Source organism: Neophocaena asiaeorientalis, unplaced genomic scaffold, assembly GCF_003031525.2.
Source record: "Neophocaena asiaeorientalis asiaeorientalis breed wild unplaced genomic scaffold, Neophocaena_asiaeorientalis_V1.1 scaffold540, whole genome shotgun sequence".
Lineage (NCBI taxonomy): Eukaryota > Metazoa > Chordata > Mammalia > Artiodactyla > Phocoenidae > Neophocaena > Neophocaena asiaeorientalis.
Window position 1 is genome coordinate 4223310 of NW_020172141.1, and position 19867 is coordinate 4243176.

The 19867-nt window shown below is 45.1% G+C and overlaps 1 protein-coding gene across 4 annotated transcripts in view; it reads right to left on the reverse strand.

The window, feature by feature from the left end:
* The window catches only part of SPECC1 (sperm antigen with calponin homology and coiled-coil domains 1), a 246390-nt gene that overhangs the window by 52904 nt on the left and 173619 nt on the right, over positions 1 to 19867 (reverse strand). For 2 of the 4 annotated variants that reach the window (XM_024753283.1, XM_024753292.1), the window contains 5 exons: positions 11689 to 11834; positions 10481 to 10581; positions 6094 to 6175; positions 2985 to 3141; positions 5 to 100 (listed from right to left, as the gene is read on the reverse strand). In XM_024753283.1, coding sequence (XP_024609051.1) covers positions 5 to 100; positions 2985 to 3141; positions 6094 to 6175; positions 10481 to 10581; positions 11689 to 11834 — 582 coding nt within the window. Of the gene's footprint in view, positions 1 to 4; positions 101 to 2984; positions 3142 to 6093; positions 6176 to 10480; positions 10582 to 11688; positions 11835 to 17794; positions 19206 to 19867 lie in introns of those variants that run through there. The other 2 variants (XM_024753300.1, XM_024753306.1) reach the window with 2 other exon arrangements.

The window sequence follows — 19867 nt, forward strand, 5'->3', positions numbered from 1 at the left end:
GGAGCCCTCTGTCTTCTTCTGGCACCACCTCAGGAGAGCGTTGCGCTTGGAGCCACCGTATTCCCGGGCCAAGGCAGCCAGGGGGTCTCTTCTTTCCACGCTAGTTAGAAAGGAGAGCACACAGTACAGAGAAGATGCTAACTTTTAAAACCCACAAATACGTAGGAAACAACTAACTAGATTAGGAAAGCAAAAGTCGAGGTCTATCCAGTGAGACTCTAAAGAAACCACCAAACTGGTCCCATCAACAATACATTTTTATTATGTCTCACGGTATGAAAGAGAAAGTAAATTGTGCTTCTTGGCTTTCAGAAGTCTGAGGAGGGTTTTTTTTTTTTCTTTCTAATCTATCTGCTGCTCCATCCTTCTAGCCTTTTATTTATGTATCAATACTTATGTACAGTATCATTTTAATTAAAGACACCTATAGAAAAACACTCTGCATGCTTCAAGGCTACACCTATTTCCATGTAACAAATAAAAGGTAGATTGGAAGGGCATTTTAAAAACACCAGATTGGCTACTTACGGGGAAGTGATGGGAATGGAGATGAAAAACAAAATCGGTAAAACTGACTCAAAATGGCGGGGGGGACCTGAAGCTCTGAAGGTGACACTCATACTCCTTAGTTTATGGTGCAGGAACTCAATTCTGAGCACCTGTTTAGCCAAAGGAAGTGATTTCACTAATTAATACCATATCATTCCAAGAGCAAGAGTTTAGGTGCCCCAGCCTCAGTTCTCTACAGACACCTATACTTTGTATGTGACCTAAAATTATCCAAATACTAAAGAGGGACTAAAGATCACACAGTGTCTTCCATGACGCTTATCATGAAATGAGAACTATGTTCCTATAGCACGTGGAACAGTATTCTATTTCCCTACACCACTAGGAGCAGAGGGAGAACGGGAGGTGGTGCACGTCTGGAGCGGCACCTGTAGCAACAATTTAAGAGCAACAGACAAATACTCTAGGATAGGATTTATATGTGGGATCTAAAAATAAAACAAACCAGTGAATAGAACAAAACAGACTCACAGATACAGAGAACAAACTAGTGTTTACCAGTGGAGGGGGGGGGGATTAAGAGGTACAAACGACTGCGTGTAAAATAAATAATCTACAAGCATATATCGTACAGCACAGGGAATATGGCCAATATTTTATAACAACCATAAATGGAGTATAACCTTTAAAAAGTGTGAATCGCTATGCTGTACACCTGAAACATATATAATATTGTAAATCAACGATACCTCAATTTTTTAGAAAAGAGTAATAGGATTTCCTCCCCGATGTATATATCATCAGGGCATATATACAAGAATGTTCATAGCAGCACTTTTTATAATAGCAAAAAATTGGAAACAAGCAAAGGTACCTCATCAGGAAATGGATAAACTGTGGGATATTCATACAAGGGGATACTATATACCAATAAAAACTAAAGAGTTACAGATGTATGCAATAATGTGGGTGAATCACAGGAACAATTTTGAATTAAAAAAAATGGAAATAAACACAAGATGTTTCCATGTGTACAAAATGTTAAACATATAATTTAAATAATATAGTTTATACTGCTAGAGGTACAAACATACATGGCGATAGTATAACGAAAAGCAAGGCAAGTTCAGAATGGGGGGGGCAGGGAGGTGATACCAATGAAGCGGCTGATAGGAAGTTTCAAAAGTAATGATTTTCTTCTCCGTAAACTAGAAGGTAAGTACCCAGGTGCACCTCCATTGTACTGTCAGTTCTGCATGCCTTAGACATATTTTATTCTTCTTCTTTTGTATCCACCCACTATTTAATTACAATGACTTTTAAAAGAGTAACGGGACACTTCTGGACCTCAGGTGATTTCTCTCCCGTGTACCCAGCACATTTGTAAATTGGGGTCCACGAGTTTCTGTGGTCAGAATCACCGTTAACGATGAAGTTCTGGGGATGTTGCCTGTTTTTACTATGCCTGGTCTTAACTCATCAAATTTGTCAGCCAAGTTTCTAGGCCTGACAAATCAGAGAAGACCGAGGGAAGGCTTGGAAAAGATTTTCTGCATAAACAAATAAAACATTTACCAGTTTTCTTTAAAATTATAAAGTTGACTAGATATGACTGCAATAATAATAACACGAGAATTTCCAAAGTAAGTAATTTCTATTCTATTATTGTTTTGTCTCAATAACATGAATACAAAAATGAAACAACAAATTAACTTCACTAATCTAAACTTTCATGATGAATGTATAATATAAATAGCATATTAATATACACATAGGCTGTTTATATACATTTCTGGCATAAAGAAAAGAGAAATTTCAGAATAGCACTAATTCTGGTACTTAAAGCCTGTTTTGATTATTTAAATCTCTTGCACATAAACAAGACAGAAATGTAATATCTGGGGCTTTAAATTAAACCTCTGAAAGATATGACCTCATCTATTTGGGTCCAAATATAGGCCACACCCAAAGATATGACAACAGCTGGCCTGAGGTATTCAGACTTATATAAAATCCTTTTATAATACTCATAATGGTAGTTCTAACGTATGTTAAAAAGCCATTACTTCTAAAGTAGCCCATTTTGTGTATTCCTCTACCTGCCTATTCGTAAATATTTACTGAAAGGCTCAGTGTAGCACAATACAAGGGGCTGAGAAAGAGATTAAAGTGTTAAGATGAAGTATTTACTGTCCACTAAATAAATTATAGCCCAAACGGGGACCATGGCACACATACTATGCAACGGTAAATTAAACACCAAATGGGTGTCAGACACCAAAGGCAGAAGAGGGGGTGTCCCAGATACCGGGTGGTGAGCTGCAACCTCAGGGAAGGGTTGACACAGATGGAGAAGTGGTGTTTAGGAGTGTGAAAGGACAAAAGGAAGACAGTTCGGTCGGAACCTCGTCAGCAGTCAGAATTGCTGGTGTGACACTGCAAAGGCAGGAGACCTAACAGGCTCTGATGGATACCTGAGTTTGCTTTGTGGCTTCCAGCCCCCGGTGGGAGCGCTCAGCAGCCTGGAGCCCCCGAAGCCCAGAGAAGGAGGTCTGCTCAGGGACTCGAGCGAGGGGCTCTTGCGGAGATAAGGGTCTGGTCTCAGGTCCTCGGCCCTTCCCTTCAGAAGATCTGTGGGGACAACAGAATCGCCCGTGTGAGGAGGAGAGACCCAACGGGTCACCACACTCTCCAGTACAATCCTCACATCGGTGTCACGTACAAATGCACAACAGACACTGACTCACTATGCTGTGTACCTGAAACCAACACAACATTTTAAATCAACTACACTCCAGTAAAATTATTTTAAAAACTACACAACAGATACAGATGGAGATACACAGATACACTTTCTGGACCGAGTGATGAAAATGCAAACAGGGACGTGGTGTTTTCTAGAAAGGATTCTCCAGGCAGGACTGGCTCTGTAATTCACAGGGACTGATGCCAAGTTAGCCCCTCGTTCAAAAATTACCCTGAATTTCAAGATGGCACCAGCAGGGCACTGAACAGAGATCCTGTTTCTAAGAGCCTTTGGCAGGTGCGCAGGTGGCCAGGCCTATGAAGCCAGCCCGACCCCCGGTGAAGCGCCATGTTCTAATGAACGCGCATCTCAGGGAGGGCGCCAGCAGGAAGACCTCTAGTGGGATTATCGGGTCAAAATGCTGGGAACAGGAATGACACCCATCTCCCAGGACAGGAAGCCATGCCAACCACAGGGCCTGCCTTGCCAAAAATCAGTCACGGTATTTCTTCTAAGGCTCCTCTCTGCTGTCCTATTAGTCTGTGGCAAAAGAGCTAATGAAACAGCCTAACCCTTCAGAGGATATTTCCTAAAGGATCACAAAAGTGCAGAATGGGAGAAAATTCCCAAGACTGTCTATTTTGTATGTGCAGAGGATCTGGGAGCAGGAAACTGGTCACTTGTTTAATGCCACACACAGCTGGTGACCAGGCCGAGCCCAGCGTCCCTCCTCTGACGCCACAGTCGTGGAGAAAACAATACTTGTGCAGCTGATAGCATCAATTATGGGTGCTCAAGCTGGGAGTGAGGCTCATTAGCTGGGAAGAGCAGAGAAAAACAGAGTTTACATCACTAAAGGGAACAACAAAAACAGGGTATTAACCGCAGTCCTGCAGCTTCTGGGGACGTGATGCCGCAAGGCTGGCCAGAAAACAGGCAACTGTCACCGTGCAGTCCTTTCTGAGCCAAGTAAACAGAATCACCTGGGTGGACAGGGGCCTGCGGGGGGGGAAAGGCGGGTGGCTGAGGATGAACTATTTACTTCCGGGCGATCGCCGCTGTGGTCTCAGCGTCGGTACTTATCTTGTCAATGAAAAGAACGGTTTCTCTACACAAAGGAAATTTTAGAGCCGGAGGAACAGAGATTACCAATACTAAGACCAAAAGTTCACCTGATGCCCTGAAAAATGGTTCAGATGGTAAATTTGACGTTACAGATATCTTACCACAATTGAAAAAACATAACACGCGCAGCCCTGTGCTTATAACCAAGTCATTCCTATTTCACACTATGTGGCAAACAAATGTGGAGAACTCAGCGCGGGCACCCCCTCTGGTTTCCTTATTCCTCTGACTCTGGACAACCCGTGGCCTCTGGTCACCATTTCCTCTTCCTGGAAGTCATTATGACAACTTGAAGTCCTATACAAACCGTGACCATTTCTTTATGAAGCTGCTATCAGAGCGATCGCCAGCCTCGTCACCAGAAGGCAGCCGGGCAGAAAGCATTAGGAAAAATCCTATCCTGGTCCCAGAGCTACTCAAAACCAGTGTGGCCTTTGCAAATTGCTTAAGCTCTTCAGGGCTTGAGTCTCTTACCTGTAAAATGCAGGGAACGGACCAAGGTAATCTTTAAATTCTCAATGTCGGGGTTTATCTAAGGCTAAAATCCTATTAATTCCATGAAAAAGAAAAAATTCAGAAGCGAAAAAAATAAGGTGGTGAGGTGAAACAGTTTACAGTCAAAGGGTAAAACTTATCTCACAGAAACTATTTTAAGGATAAACCTGTGTTTGACCATGACCTAAAAAAAGGATAGTGGGGATGTCTTTTTTATTCACCATGTCACAGAAACTGACACTTGAAAGACACAAAGGATTTCTCTCCATGCGGTCTAGATTTCTGGCTTTCTCTCCTTCTAACAGGCACCAGGAACACGTCAGTTAGTGTTCTTTTCATTGTTTTTGTTTCCTCATAGCAGTGACCTCGCAGCCAGCCATCAATTTCCAGGGTGAACGTTCTACACAGCCGGAACCTTCCGCTGACGCCTCCCGGCTCTGGGGTGTGAGCTGACTCCACAGGCGACAGTGCGTTAGGTGACAGCTGCCCCTCCGCGGCTCTGTCCCCAGCCCGGCTGGGTTCACTCAACCCTCCAGGCCGTCCCGCGAGGCGGACGGCACGATTTCTGTTTCGGAGATGGGGGAACCCCAGCGCCGAGGGCTGGAACAGCCGGGCCAGAGCCGGACCGTAGGCAGCAGGGGGGCCAAGGTGCAAGCCCACACGCCATCCCGCCCCGGTTCCCCCTCAACAGCTCCTTCACATCGGCCATCAGCACGGCACGTGCAGCAGGAGTGAAAATGAGGCGCGTGCGGCCCTGCGGTCACAAGCAGCGCTTCGCTGTCGGGATCCGAAGTTTTTAAAACATGGCATAACAACAGGAAGAGGTCTACACTCAGAGACAAAGACGGCTCAGAAGAGGCATATTTTAGGTACTGTGGGAGCAACAGACCTTCAGAATCAGAGAAGATTTTTTTCTCAAAATAGTTTCTTTTAAAGATGAGACAGTCTCTTGAGATTTAGTTAAAAGAACAGACAAAAGACCTCCAGAGCCTGACATTTCTCCCAAACTCATGCACCCTGAGAAGTGCAGCCAGCAGAACACAGCTGGGGTCTTGTGTCCATAACACATACACTCAGAATTTGAAATTGTTTGCGATAAATGCCACTTATTGCAAATAAATGATCCTTTTTCTAAGCTCAGTTTCATGCAAAGAAAAGAAGAAAAGTTAACCTCACAATACGTAACTCAAAACTACTTCCTATTTAAGGTGATTTACCTGAGAGGGGAAGGTCTGGGAGATCCAAGCGCTGAGTCACTCCTTTGCTGGCCGGCCGAGCACTACTGAAGGTTGAATGCCTCTGAAACCAAAAGGTAACCGCACATAGGTGGACGTGTCACATCAGGGACAGCATGAGCAAGGGGTGTGTGCGTGTGTGTATGCGTGTGTGCGGGTGCATGTGTGCGCACGCGCATGTAACAGTTCTCAAGCTCGTTAGAATCCCCAGGGGGACCTTTTAAAACGACTTCTTTATTTGAATAGGTAATAGATCCTATTAGGAACAGAAGGGACACAGAGTGAAAACAAAGTCTCCCTTTCACTCCCATCACCCAGTTCTTCTCCCTGGGGTAATCGTTATTAATCAGGTTTGTGAACATCTTCCTGGAATATTCTATGTATATTCAAGGATGCGTGTAAAAAAATACTGTTTTTTAATGGCCAACGGGTACATGAAAAGATGTTCCACATCACCAGTCATCAGGGAAAAGCAAATCAAAACCACAATGAGATAACGCCTCACACCTGTAAGGATGGTCATTATAAAAAAAAACAACCACCACAGAAAAAACAACTGTTGGTGAGGGTGTGGAGAAAACCCTCATGCACTGCTGGTGGGAATGTGAAACGGTGCCGCTGGTATGGAAAACAGTAGGGAGGTTCCTCAAAAACGTAAAAATAGAACTACCACGTGATCCAGCAATCCCACTTCTGGGTAGATACACAAAGGAACTGAAAATGGGATCTTGAAGAGGTACCTGCACACCCATGTTCACTGTCGCATGATTCACATTAGCCAAGAGGTGGAAACAACCTAAAAATTTATTAACAGATAAATGGATGAAGGAAGTCTCTGCATGCAATGGAATGCTATTTAGCCTTAAAAAAGAAAGGAATCCTGTCACTAGCTACGACCTGGATGAACCTAGAGGGCAGGATCTGCTAACAGGGGCTGCACCTGTGCCGTGGCCCGAAGGCTGAACCTAGATGTTGACAGAAGTGGTCCCAGGCTGCACTTAGAGGAAGACTTCCTGATTCTGGCAGAAATAGATGTTCCTTTAATGGGCCAACTCTGGGGTGTTCTGGGAACGTTTGCTGAATCAGCTCAGTGCAGATCAGAGCTTCCCCTGCAGCCTTCCCTGTGTTAAATTCCTTCCTGCTTAACTAGCTAGAGTGACTGACGTACTTACAAAAGAATGGGGATACACATTCATAGAGAAATAGTCCCTTGAGTGGGGAAAAATTTGTAGAAGGAATTTCACTTTTGTAATAAGTTGTTTTTTTTTTTGCGGTACGTGGGCCTCTCACTGTTGTGGCCTCTCCCGTTGCGGAGCACAGGCTCCAGATGCGAAGGCTCAGCGGCCATGGCTCACGGGCCCAGCCGCTCCATGGCATGTGGGATCCTCCCGGACCGGGGCACGAACCCGTGTCCCCTGCATCGGCAGGCAGACTCTCAACCATTGCGCCACCAGGGAAGCCCCACTTTTGTAATAAGTTTAATCCAAAACAACCTAAATGCCTATCAACAGAGGAGTGGTTAAGTTAATCACTGCATTATCATACACCCTTCAAAAAGAATGAAGTATTTCTCCAAACACTGACATTTAAAGATATCTGATATATTCCTTCATTTATTCAACATATATTTATTGAGCTTCTACTATGATATGATTATGTGCAGCCACTGTTCTAGACAAGAGATGTAACATCAAGCCAAAGGGATAAAAATCCCTGCCCTCAGGGGTACATGCCAATGACAAAGCGAAAGGAGCCAGTGTCTGAATAACATGTAGTGTAACCCAATTTATAACACTTTCTCTCCCTCACTACGCCCACATACACACTCCCCCCCCCACACACTCCCCCCACACACACATACACACTTTTTTTTAAAAAAATTAATTTATTTTTGCTGTGTTGGGTCTTCGTTTCTGTGCGAGGGCTTTCTCCAGTTGCGGCGAGCGGGGGCCACTCTTCATAGCAGTGCGCGGGACCCTCAATGTCGCGGCCTCTCCCGTTGCGGAGCACAAGGCTCCAGACGTGCAGGCTCAGTAGTTGTGGCTCACGGGCTTAGTTGCTCCACGGCATGTGGGATCCTCCCAGACCAGGGCTCGAACCCATGTCCCCTGCATTGGCAGGCAGACTCCCAACCACTGCGCCACCAGGGAAGCCCCACACATTTTTATGTTAAAGAGAAACATCTACAATACACAACAAGCCATAAAGAGTGGTTATTTCTGGGGCTAGGGAACAAGGGGGATTTTTCACTTTTTCCCTTTTATACTGAAATTTTTGGGAAAAAAAGGTATTTGAAAAATGAGCACAAGGGCTTCCCTGGTGGTGCAATGGTTTAAAATCCGCCTGCCAATGCAGGGGATGTGGGTTCGAGCCCTGGTCCGAGAAGATCCCACATGCCACAGAGCAATGAAGCCCGTGCACCACAACTACTGAGCCCGCATGCCACAACCACTGAAGCCCACGTGCCTAGAGCCCATGTTCCACAACAAGAGAAGCTGCCTCAGTGAGAAGGCCGCGCACCGCAAGGAAGAGTAGCCCCTGATCGCCACAATTAGAGAAAGCCCGCGCGCAGCAACGAAGACCCAACGCAGCCAAAAATAAACAAATAAATAAATAAATAAATTTATAAAATTAAATAAGCACGAGTTAAAAATTGGAAATAATCTAAAAGTCAACCATCAGTAGGATGGATAAACCATCAGTAGAATGGTATATTTACACAAAGGAACATGACACCGCAACGAGAAAAGAACTGCCACAAAAACAGGAATGAATCTCACAGACTCAACGTTGAGCAAAACAATCCAGTAACAAAGTCTGAGGTCACAGGGAACTAATCTGTGGTGAGAGGTCAGAGAACGGTTCTTTCTAAGGGGTCACTGACGAGATGGTGGCATGAAAGCCCCTTCTGAGGTGACAGACATGCTTCATCTTGGTGTTGATTACACATGGAAACATTCAAGTTATGTATTGAAGAGGTCTGTACTTCATGGTATGTGAATTATAGCCAGTGGTGTGCTGCAGCTGGTGAGTACCTGCTCATAGGGCCGATTGATAAATCTTCAGGAATTGCACAGGCTAAGCTACTAAACACGGCTGTTATTAAAATGAGACTATGTTAAAAGCAAAAGTAATAAATACTCAAAACTCACTGCTTCCTAATTATTTTTCTACATTTTGCTAATGGGGTTTTCATACCTGCTGTGTCTGTCTTGTACAAATACCATCTAATGTACATCTCTTCTCAACCCCATATACACTGAGGTCGTAGAAAAAGCTTGAAATTGGCCACAACGGGAATATTTACCAAGAAATTGGCAAACACTACAAATCCGGGCTCTTTCCCCCAAGGAGCCAGTTGTAAAACATTTACTAGCAAACTTGTGTTTATAGCTCAATAAAGATAAGTAAAAATGAAGCATGACCTCTTTCACTTTTATTAAATAAAAAATGATTATCGTAAAATAAATAATTGTTTTATTTGGTTTTACACAGAAGGTGGTGGAAGTTACCTTCAAGGGCAAAAAAGTGAAAAAAGTATTTTTTTTAAAGCTTAAAAGATCCCAAACAATATCCGTAACTACTAATAACATCAAAAATGGAACTGTTGATGACAAGATCAACCTTAGCTCAGCAGAGGCAAAATGCTGAGTGCTACTGATAACAACAAAGGCCCTGGTCATAGAAATGCCAAGAGGCTGTGGTCTAAAACCTTCAGGTTTTACATGCAGTTACATGCAGCGAACTCTAAGAATTTATAAATTGTAAACATTCTCTCTCTCTGGGGGCATTTTAAAAAATCGATTGCTTGAGTAATATACCCAGTTCAATGTCCACTTCTAATAAAAATTATAATCTTCATTTAACTGAAATCTTTGACAGTGTCATCTTATGGGAAACCAAGAAAGAGGCATTAACAAAACTGTGTGACAGGGGCTTCCCTGGTGGCGCAGTGGTTGAGAGTCCGCCTGCCGATGCAGGGGACACGGGTTCATGCCCTGGTCCGGGAAGATCCCACATGCCGCGGAGCGGCTGGGCCCGTGAGCCATGGCCGCTGAGCCTGCGCGTCCAGAGCCTGTGCTCCGCAACGGGAGGGGCCGCAACAGTGAGAGATCCGCGTATCGCAAAACAAAACAAAACAAAACAAACAAAAGAAAACCCGTATGTCGTTTGCAGCATCTCAGACCTTCCTCAGGAATCAAAAGGCAATTTTTAATGAAAGTTTCATTATTATTATTTTAGGCGTACTAAAAAAATGTTCCTTGTGCCTCAAAAAAATAAACCCACTGGTTTTTGGTTCCCTTTTGTTGCCTGGGTACCACGTGACACCAGCCCTACCCCCCCCACCCCACGCCGTTGGCTCTGATACCTGCATTGGAGAAACAGCGGCAGCTGGAGTGGTCCTCACGGGGATTCCGCTCAGGGGGCTCCTGGAGGCCTTATGGACAGAAATGTCCTGCCCAGCTCCACCTGCCAAGAAAAGAGATGGGGACATTTCTACGCTGCTCTGGTTCAAAACAGCAAATAATAGTTCCTGACTTGCTACTCTTTTTGGTGACTAAAAAAGTATCCCATGATGCTAATTAGGTATTACGTGTACTCTTTCACCCACTTCTGCCCTGGCCCAGTACTGAATTGGGGAATGAGTTGGGGGGAGTTAACTAAATGGGGGCTGGTCTTAGATGCAGGACACACGCGGAACAAGAAAACATACAGGTGATGCGTCACCTACAGCAGGCAGAACAGAACACTCTTGCATTAACCATTATTGTTCATTCCTTTCCCACCTTCACAGACCGAACGTAGTCACTGAGCCGTCACAGCTTCCAGTCTTTGTAGTCTAATCTTAATCTAATTTAGCCCCAAACTATTTTAGCAGAGACAGCATCCTAGGATTAGCTGTTACCCTGGCCTTCCAATACAACAGGCATATCTGTTGCAATCAAGGGAAGAAATATATTGCATTTTGGATACAGGCACATTTGGTTTCTTCTCTTTACTGTATTTATGGGTGTACAGTATAGAGATGCATTTTTCTCATGTGGCGGTAACAGTGACTAAAGGTGACTTGTGAGTCAGGCAGACATTGCCAGAAAAAGCTGGGAATGTCCCACGATCGGGAACGACAGATCAGCACCAGCGGCCACACACAAGACCAGGGGGAGAAGCATGTAACAGCACGTTCCAGGATAAAGGAGCCCAGGGTGTCAGCAAGGCAGCCGAACACACAGATCAGCGCCTCATTTCCCAAGAGACGAAGCCTCTGGCTGACCCTGCTAATCCTCACGAGATGGTAAGAAGGCGTTCAGCAGTGACCTGGATTTAACAGACACAGAGGCAGAAGAGGAAGGTGGAGAGGCAGGAACTGGAGTTGCAGAGAGGAGGACAGGAGAGCTGACTCTCTCTGTTGTCTCACTGGAGCCCCAGAGGGCATCACGCACCATGTCTACACGTGAATGGTCTGGGAAGGGCCCCGTGGTCACGCCAACGTGGGACCAGGGTGGTGGAGGACGGGCTTGATCCATGGGGCCACGGTCTGAATTTGAGTTTTGCTTATGAAACAAAATGACGAAATACCTGGACGCCCCAAGTCAAATGACTTGATAAGGGATTTAACGGTGGTTGCAGACTCTGAAGATGTCGGAGGAGTTCTGTTCACGTAGCCGCCGTGCCACCGGCCAGGAGCATCCACCTCGGAGGGCTCCGAATCTTCCTTCACAGGTCTGCACGGCAAAGAGCAAATCAGATTGAAAAGGTGGAGGATGTCCCCACGGGACACAGGGCACAGATGGAAACAACCAACGTCGAGAAGAGAAACAAATCGGGGAGGGGGATCGCAAACTGAAAATCCTGTTTTCCGTACCAGCTTTGCATTTTAGGAAATAACGTCGGTACCGCTCTTAATTTGTATCAGAGATGTTTTCTCCGGAATGGCCAGAGATAGCATTTTTCTATGTAGAGTGACGACATGAGCTCTAAATAAAAAGGATGTAACTGTAAACTACAAAAAAAACCCCAAATGTTATTTATCATAAAACAGTTAGCTTACTGTCCGTGGTGGATACAACGGGTTGGTGTGTCGATGTGAATCTAATCCCCACCTGGCACACAGAGGTTGGAAAGATGACATTTCGGGACCCCCCTGCAGCTAGGATTTCAGATGGGGGGGTTTAGGCTCCCGTCAGAAAGACTGGACAAGACGTGCACCAGGACCTGAGTCAGGAAGGAGAGGCCGGGCACAGGGCCTTCACTACGCTGAGACAGACGGAAGCAGAGGCATGGTTCTCCTGCTGCTGGAAACTGGTGGCAGCTTTCCGACCAGGCAGGCAGCTTCCTGGTTTAAGGCTCCCCTTCACGGCAGAGGCAGCAGCTGGCCTGGCAGCCCAGTTCTGTGTGCTGTAACTTCGAGCGTTGTTCCTGGAAGCTCAGCCTGGAGTCTGTTTCTCCAGCAATCCCCCCATCCCCCAACAGTCCTGCAAGCCCTTTAGTACCTTCCTGCTTAAACCCACGAGGCGGCCATCTCTTAGGTACAAGAGAATCCTGACTCATATGTGTTTGCCCCCCACGAGAATGGTACCTGTACTCTAGAGCAACACTGCAGCTCTGCATGAGCTGAGGCTTCTCCGCTCTCCCACACTTTCCTGGTGAGTTCTCTCTGTGGTTTCCAGACTGCAGCACAGACTCACAGAAGAGCCTTTTAAAGACAGACCATCTGCGTCAATCCTCCCATGCATGGCTTCCTCATCCAGGGGACGTTGGCCTGTCATTTAATCTCCCTGTGAATATGCCAAGACAACACCTCCCAACTCCCCATTCCTAAATCACTGCTCTTTCTATTGTGTCAAATTGCCACAGCTGTTTTGCAAAAAGATGACTAATTTATGAGAATATGGCTCAAACAGAATACTTCCGGCAAGGTCAGTGGAAGTTGAAAATATTCATTTATTGATCTTTTTGAAAGGAACCTAGCTACTCATAAGCTTCTGTGGTTGAATTTACTTGTCCTTAATCCTCAAAGCTTTCTCCTGTTGCCCTGTAATCAATGTGAGTAGAATAAATTTAAGTGAAACAGAACTTAAAACGCTTAAGTCACACTGTCCTACACTCTTGTCTCCACAGTCCCTTCTTTCGAGTGAAAAAAAAAAATCAGTAAATTGATGACATTTTCTAGAACGAAATATCAGGTATTTCAGAAATTGGTAAGGGGTTGTTTGTTTTTTTAATCGAATGGGGTTGGTTCTTGTTATTTTCCCTGTTGTGTCACACAGTATAAAATCAGATGGTAAGTAGGAAGAGAGAGAGCGAAATCAGGTTAGGTACGAGCTGGGGAAAAACCTCTCATTTTTGTCCCAGCCATTCTCAGGAAGGTGATGCAGAGGGCACCTTCTTGCCCATCCATGTACCCGCCCTGCCACCTGGCCTTGAGGATTTAGAGCACCCCTCAAAGGAAGACTGTTGTTAAAAGTCCACTTCTATTTCACTCCTTGATAATTTAATAAGAATAAAATTACATTCCGCTGAGGTGCTCCCTTTGATTACCTAAGTTTCTCTGTGACTCACAACATCAACTGATACAGAGGACTCATTTCAACACCATAAGGAAGCAGCAAGGATGCAAGAAGCAATCCCAGCCCCTCTGCTTTCAGGTATCAAGGGCAGCATTCCACACTAGCAATGCTAGTCTGCTGGGCTAGGACAGCAAGAATGAGTGTGAGAAAACCCAACCAGTTGTTTAAGTAGGTTAACGAAGCTACTGGACTAAAGACCTACCACGTTACATAACAGCGATATATGTGTGTGTGTGTGTGTGTGTGTGTGTGTGTGTGTGTGTGTCTAGGGAGAAGAAGCATGGGGGGTGTGTGTCTAGGGAGAAGACCCACAGAAGCGTGTATGTGTGTATAGGGAGAACCACAGAATGTGTGTGTGTGTGTGTATGTGTCTAGGGAGAAGACCCACAGAAGTGTGTGTGTGTGTGTGTGTGTGTGTGTAGGGAGAACCACAGAATGTGTGTGTGTGTGTGTGTGTGTGTCTAGGGAGAAGACCAACAGAAGAGTGTGTGTGTGTGTGTGTGTCTAGGGATAAGAACCATAGAAGTGTGTGTATGTGTGTGTGTGTGTCTAGGGAGAACACCCACAGGTGTGTTTGTGTGTGTGTGTGTGTGTCTAGGGAGAAGATGCATAGGGGTGTGTGTGTGTGTGTGTGTAGGGAGAAGACGCATAGGACACTGTTGGTCCCATCAGCGCTGTAACCGTGAGCAGGGACACCGCCTGGCTTCAGACTGTTGGGATCGACCAGCAACAACCCCAGCAATACACCGAGTACGACATTCCCTCTGTTCTGCGGAAGAATAAAGACTCTGTATTCTATAAAGGATACTAAGAAATACTCAAGCATACAACCAGGGGTACACTAACCAATTCACTAAGTAAAGGAAACACTCCAAGGGCCCACTGCGGGTTAAACACTGCTCACGGTCAGCCACGGCCTCCTAAGACACACAAGAGGCTCTCGGGTTTATCTGTAAAGTAAAATCACACGTATAGCCAACGGAGCCTTGGAAATCCCTTGAATCGCCCAAAACGACAGCTTGCACGGTGCTGTAAATACAACTGCACACAAAAGCCTCCCGCAGCCGCTCTTCTTGCGCTTTGCGCAGTCTGCTTCTCAGGTGCAGGTCAGACAGCTGCGTCGTTTAGCGACCACGTTTAACCAACCACAGAAACGAGGCATGTTTCCCGTCGGCTCCCAGCATGTACAACTCTGGCGACAATGAATAATTTCCACAAAAAAATCTGTGTCTGATATGTAACTCCACGGCCAGTACCATGGGTCTTAAAAACATTATCTAATATACTTTTCCGCAAAAACTCCATAAGTTACAATCCTTCATTTTAGATGAAACACTTGATAAGGTCACAAGGCTGGTATGTGGTGAATCTGGGGTGAAAACCCAGCTGTTTGACATGCCTTTCTCAGGTTTTTCTATGACGCGTGGGTGTCCTGGGAGAGGCACAAAGGGCTCTTAAAAAAAAAAAAGGTAATAATGCTGATGGGACTTCTCCAAATTTGTTTAATGTATATTTAAGAAAAATGCTACCAATATTTCTTTCCTTGCTCTTATTTTTATGGGGTAATCTGATCTTAGGAGGTGGCAACCCATCTCTGAAAACGACAGAGAGCCAGTTGTATGTGAGGTCACCCGAGGCACCAACACAGGAGATGGGGGCGTGTCCTGCCCGTGGACCACGTCCCCGGCTCGCTGACTGCTGCCTATCTTCTGTACCCCTCACTGGTATTCAAACATGTGCATGCGCCTATGTCTGTACTTACCCCTTACTTATTAACTGTTGTCTAATGCACGGCTGCTCTTGTTTGGTTACAGAACAGAATCTTCAAATAGTGTCGTTTTTCTACGGCTCTTAGGTCATCACACAGGGCACAGCTTGGCATTGCTGTTGGTTTTGATCCGAGGACACGCGAGCTATTGCTCGCAATTAGTTGTAAGGTATTCAAGGGTTAACTACGTTTGGGAAACGTCACGTTACACCACTGCTGCCTCCACCAGCGGGAGACTAGTTTTTGTAAAGAAGACGGGGCACATCAATCTCGCACGCAGGACAGCTCTTTCCTGAACAACTGAACGGAGCCCACCCAGGCCCTTCCTGGGGCCGCACAGACCGACGGCCCGTGACTCCCCTCCACCCACTGGCTTCCGGACCAAAGCCCGGCCGCCTGATGCTCTCTTCCTCTTCCGTCCTCCGTGCCTTTGCTCGTTCTGCATCCTGACGTGGAAGGAAACCTTCCCAAAGTGTTTCTTCTTATTATGTACAACACAAACCTAAATGAAGTCTGCAGGTCCACAGCGAGACAGAAATCAGTTAAACATCCTGTCTCAGGTGTCAGGGTCCTCGGAATCTCAGTGTAAGTATGTCTATGACAATAAAAACAAACAGCGTAAGACAGCATTTTGAACACAAGCCTCTTACCCTCCAAATCCCAACAGCAAGAAACACAGGAATACATCGTAAAAATCCTGCATCGGCACCAGAAACTACAGAAAGATAGCATGTCCGTGCCTCAGACTTTGAAGAATTTCTGTGACGCAGAGAATAAGTGGGAGAAAGTGACAAGAAAATTACTACCGGTTTACCCCGATTCTCTTGCAAAGAGACTGAAGATGTGGGAAACCCCACTGAGGCCCCGGGTCCTGGAGGGCGGCCAGGGCTGGAAGCAACACCTGGGGGACAGGCAGAGCACCCCTCCTGCAAAGTATCAGTGACACAAAGGAAGACACGCCTGTCCAAGGAGGCCAGGGTGGTTGATTCCCGGCACAAAGGACAGTAGTAAAAAGGGGCAGATTGGGAAAGGCCACAGGACACGCCTGAAATGGACAACGGCCAAGCAAAACAGACCCCCAAAACCGGCTCCTCCACGCCGCCTCCACCAAACAGAGAAGAAACCGGACACAGGTGAAGTTCCCCCACTGGCACCTCTTCCTCTGCACTCCTCCTCGCCCTGTCTGTGTCTGCGACGTGCCACAGAAATTTACGTTAAAGAGGCTTCCTTCAAGTTTAAGATACGAGAAGATTTCTAGAGCAGTCAGGCAGAGTGAGCACAGATCGAGGCAGAATCCAGACAATGATCCTGGGCGAGTGACAGGCTCTGATACGCTTTTATCCACTGAAGCAAGAATAAGTGATGGGAAAAAACAGGCCCTGATCTATGAATAGATCTCACAGCATAAACTGAAAAGAATCACCGCACTCAAAGGAGAACAGACATTTGTAATTATGGAACAGGAAACAGATTTGGACACTTAAAAGCATCTGCCTTCAGAATACAATAAAATTCAAGAAAGTATATGAAAGATGACACTTGAAGATGAAAGGCCGAGTGTAAAAAATTATATTAGCAATATAATAATCCCATGAAGACAGTTTAAAGTAGAATCAGCTCCAGAGAAAAAAGAACAAGGGCATACTGGGAAAGTCTCTCTGAAAACGGATGAAATGAACAATGTCAAGGTGGGATTTCAGTTCTGCGGGCAAAGGATGGTGTGGTAATATAATAAACAGTGCTGGCGTGAATGGCTGTCCATCTGGAAGAAGAAGACCCACTCCTCACATCAGACTAAATAAAGAAAGCAGACCAAATGTCCGAGATAGTATGTGTGTAAAACAGATGAAGAATACCAGTTACCTTCCAGGACTCTACTCAAGGGGGACAAGGATGAGTATTTTTCTTTAACACCTCCATTTTATTACCGGTTCACCGAAATACTACTTCATAATTAAGAAGAAATCCAATACAGTAAATCACCAAACAATCTACTATTTGTTTTTAAATTTCAAAGACAGTTCTAGACTTCAAATACCATGTCCTGTACTTTCCAATACTCCAGAATCTTTAATTAAAAATTCATTTATGCAAAATTATTATATTTGCTCCTTGCCCTCTTGTTTCCAAGAATGAAATCATTTTTTAAAAAATAACATTTGTACTTAAAAATCAACCTCCTAGCTACAACTTGCATTGAAAATACCATTTGCTTCTGCCTCAATTCCAGTCATCTGACATGGCTTTAAAGTTCTGAAACTACACACCCTGGAAAATTGAGAACAAAGTGACCGGAAGGCCCTGCAGAAACGTGGCCAGTGATTAAAAATCAGGCAAAAGACTCTTCGAAATAACGACATGTTTATTTAGCACTTCATAAACGCTTACATATAAAAATACTCAACAGTCCCCAGAGAAAGATCAAAATATGTGGGGCAGAGACAGCTGTGCATTTGAAGCTGAGATTGCCTTTTTCTTGTTTGTATTTGAAAACACCCGGCAAATGAGTTTTATATCATCCTAAAGATTCTCAGTCCGAGGTAAAGATCTCCCAGTATATAAATTCCTGTCCCACTAGGATAACTCCAGCGAGTGTCAGAACTATTTTTACAGAGAGGACGTCGACCTCTCCTCTTTCTGTCACCAAGTCGAATTTTTCTAGTGACTCTGTGCTCTCTTGTTTGACACTCACAATGTTCTCCTGAGTTAAAGGGCTTTCCTGTTCCTAATTTCCGTGGATCCCATCTTGTCTCACCCTCCTGATGACGTAGCTAATGGTCTAGAAGTTCTTCACAAGAGAGCTGCAATGAGTTCTGCCTGATGGAGGTTGCTGAATTGGACCCAGATCTTAACAAACGTACGTACTTCCAAGAGTTTCAAGTCGCACTTTGAATCTTGGATCCCTCTGAGTTATATGCTTCCGGATTGAAAAAGTCTTTAGATTTCCAGGGTGAGTTTTATTCACGAGGCTTTTGTCGTTGTTCGTTAGTTCTCAGTTCAATTCCAATTAGCATCGTCCCCACAGAAGCTTATCTGATTCAACTACATCCTTTATGATCAAGCAAACATCGATGCATATTGAACCCCAAAGAGATTTTGGAAATCAGCCCAAAACATGGTGGTGGCTTGTTTCAGACAAGCTTAAGGAAGTCAGACCCCAGCTTGAAAAGGTGAAATCAAGACTGGACACAGAGGAAGCAGAACTTTCTAACTTCTTCAGAACAAGACGTCATGCAGATGGCTTCCTGTTTCACCTAAAACAGTGTTAATTCCAAGCTTATCAGACACTGTATTCAAAAGGAAACATAAAAGTAAACTCCAAAAAAGTAAAGCACAGCCTGGGCTGTGTTCACTCTGCATGTGCAACGCCACGGCCCTCACTCAGCACTCTGACTGCATCTCAAAAATTTTTTCACGACAGACTTTGTTTTGCAGAACAACTTTATTTCGTGCTCCAAACAAAAGACTGCTGAATCTTCTGTGAAGAATAAAGAAAAAAAAAGAGGGAAGGATCATCTTTGTGCAGAGTTGACTCCAAAATGCAAAAAGAAAACAAAAAAAAGGTAAAGAGACTTGATGACAATGACTGGGCAACAGTGGCTGTTCTAAGGAGACCGTTTGGTTCTTTATCAAAAGGTTATTTCTCCTCTACACATTCCCCCTTTCACAAAGAAATGGCTGTGGTTTCCCATCATGGCAAGGGCTGGGCGGCCTCTCTTCCACCACCTGCTCTGCTATAGCTGACAGAGACCATGGAGCTGGAAAATAGAAACGGGAGGCAAAGGCTGGTAAAGGTGTTACTTAACGCAACACGACCTTAGTCTACACACACAAGGACTAACAGCTGGCGCTTTCCACAGGGAAAAGCTCAGAGCAGCACGTCTGAATTTCGACTGTCCCCATCTCTTTTGGAAGTCAAAGGTCTTCAGACAGAGAAAATGCTAAAACTTCAAAACGCCGGGCTCCTCCCACTAGACCGTCACCAACAGTCTAGTGTCGGCAGAGATGTCCAAGACCAACCAAATCAGGCCCCTGTAATTGACAGAATGACTCGTGCTTCCCTCTACTGTCCTACAGTTAAGGCCAAAAAAAAAAAGATTTCTTTTACTATTTCAGTATACACATTCTAAAGGCTTCCGGGAAGCTCACGCCCACTTTTCAAAGCAAATCTGTAAAGACAGGGGCCTGGGAGCAGAGAAGCAGACGTAGCTCTTTAGAATCAGAGGCTACAGCTCTAAGGCCACAGATGCAAACTGAAGCTATGAAGAAATAAGTCATGTGAGAGTGAAAGGATTATGCTTGTTGGGATACCCGAGGACCGGTTTCTACTTCCAGGGGCAAATAAAATGCCAGAGGCCCCCAACAGTTGGAGCTTCGCATGTGAGGTTCGCTCGGAAACTGCTCAGGAATCCCCACGAGA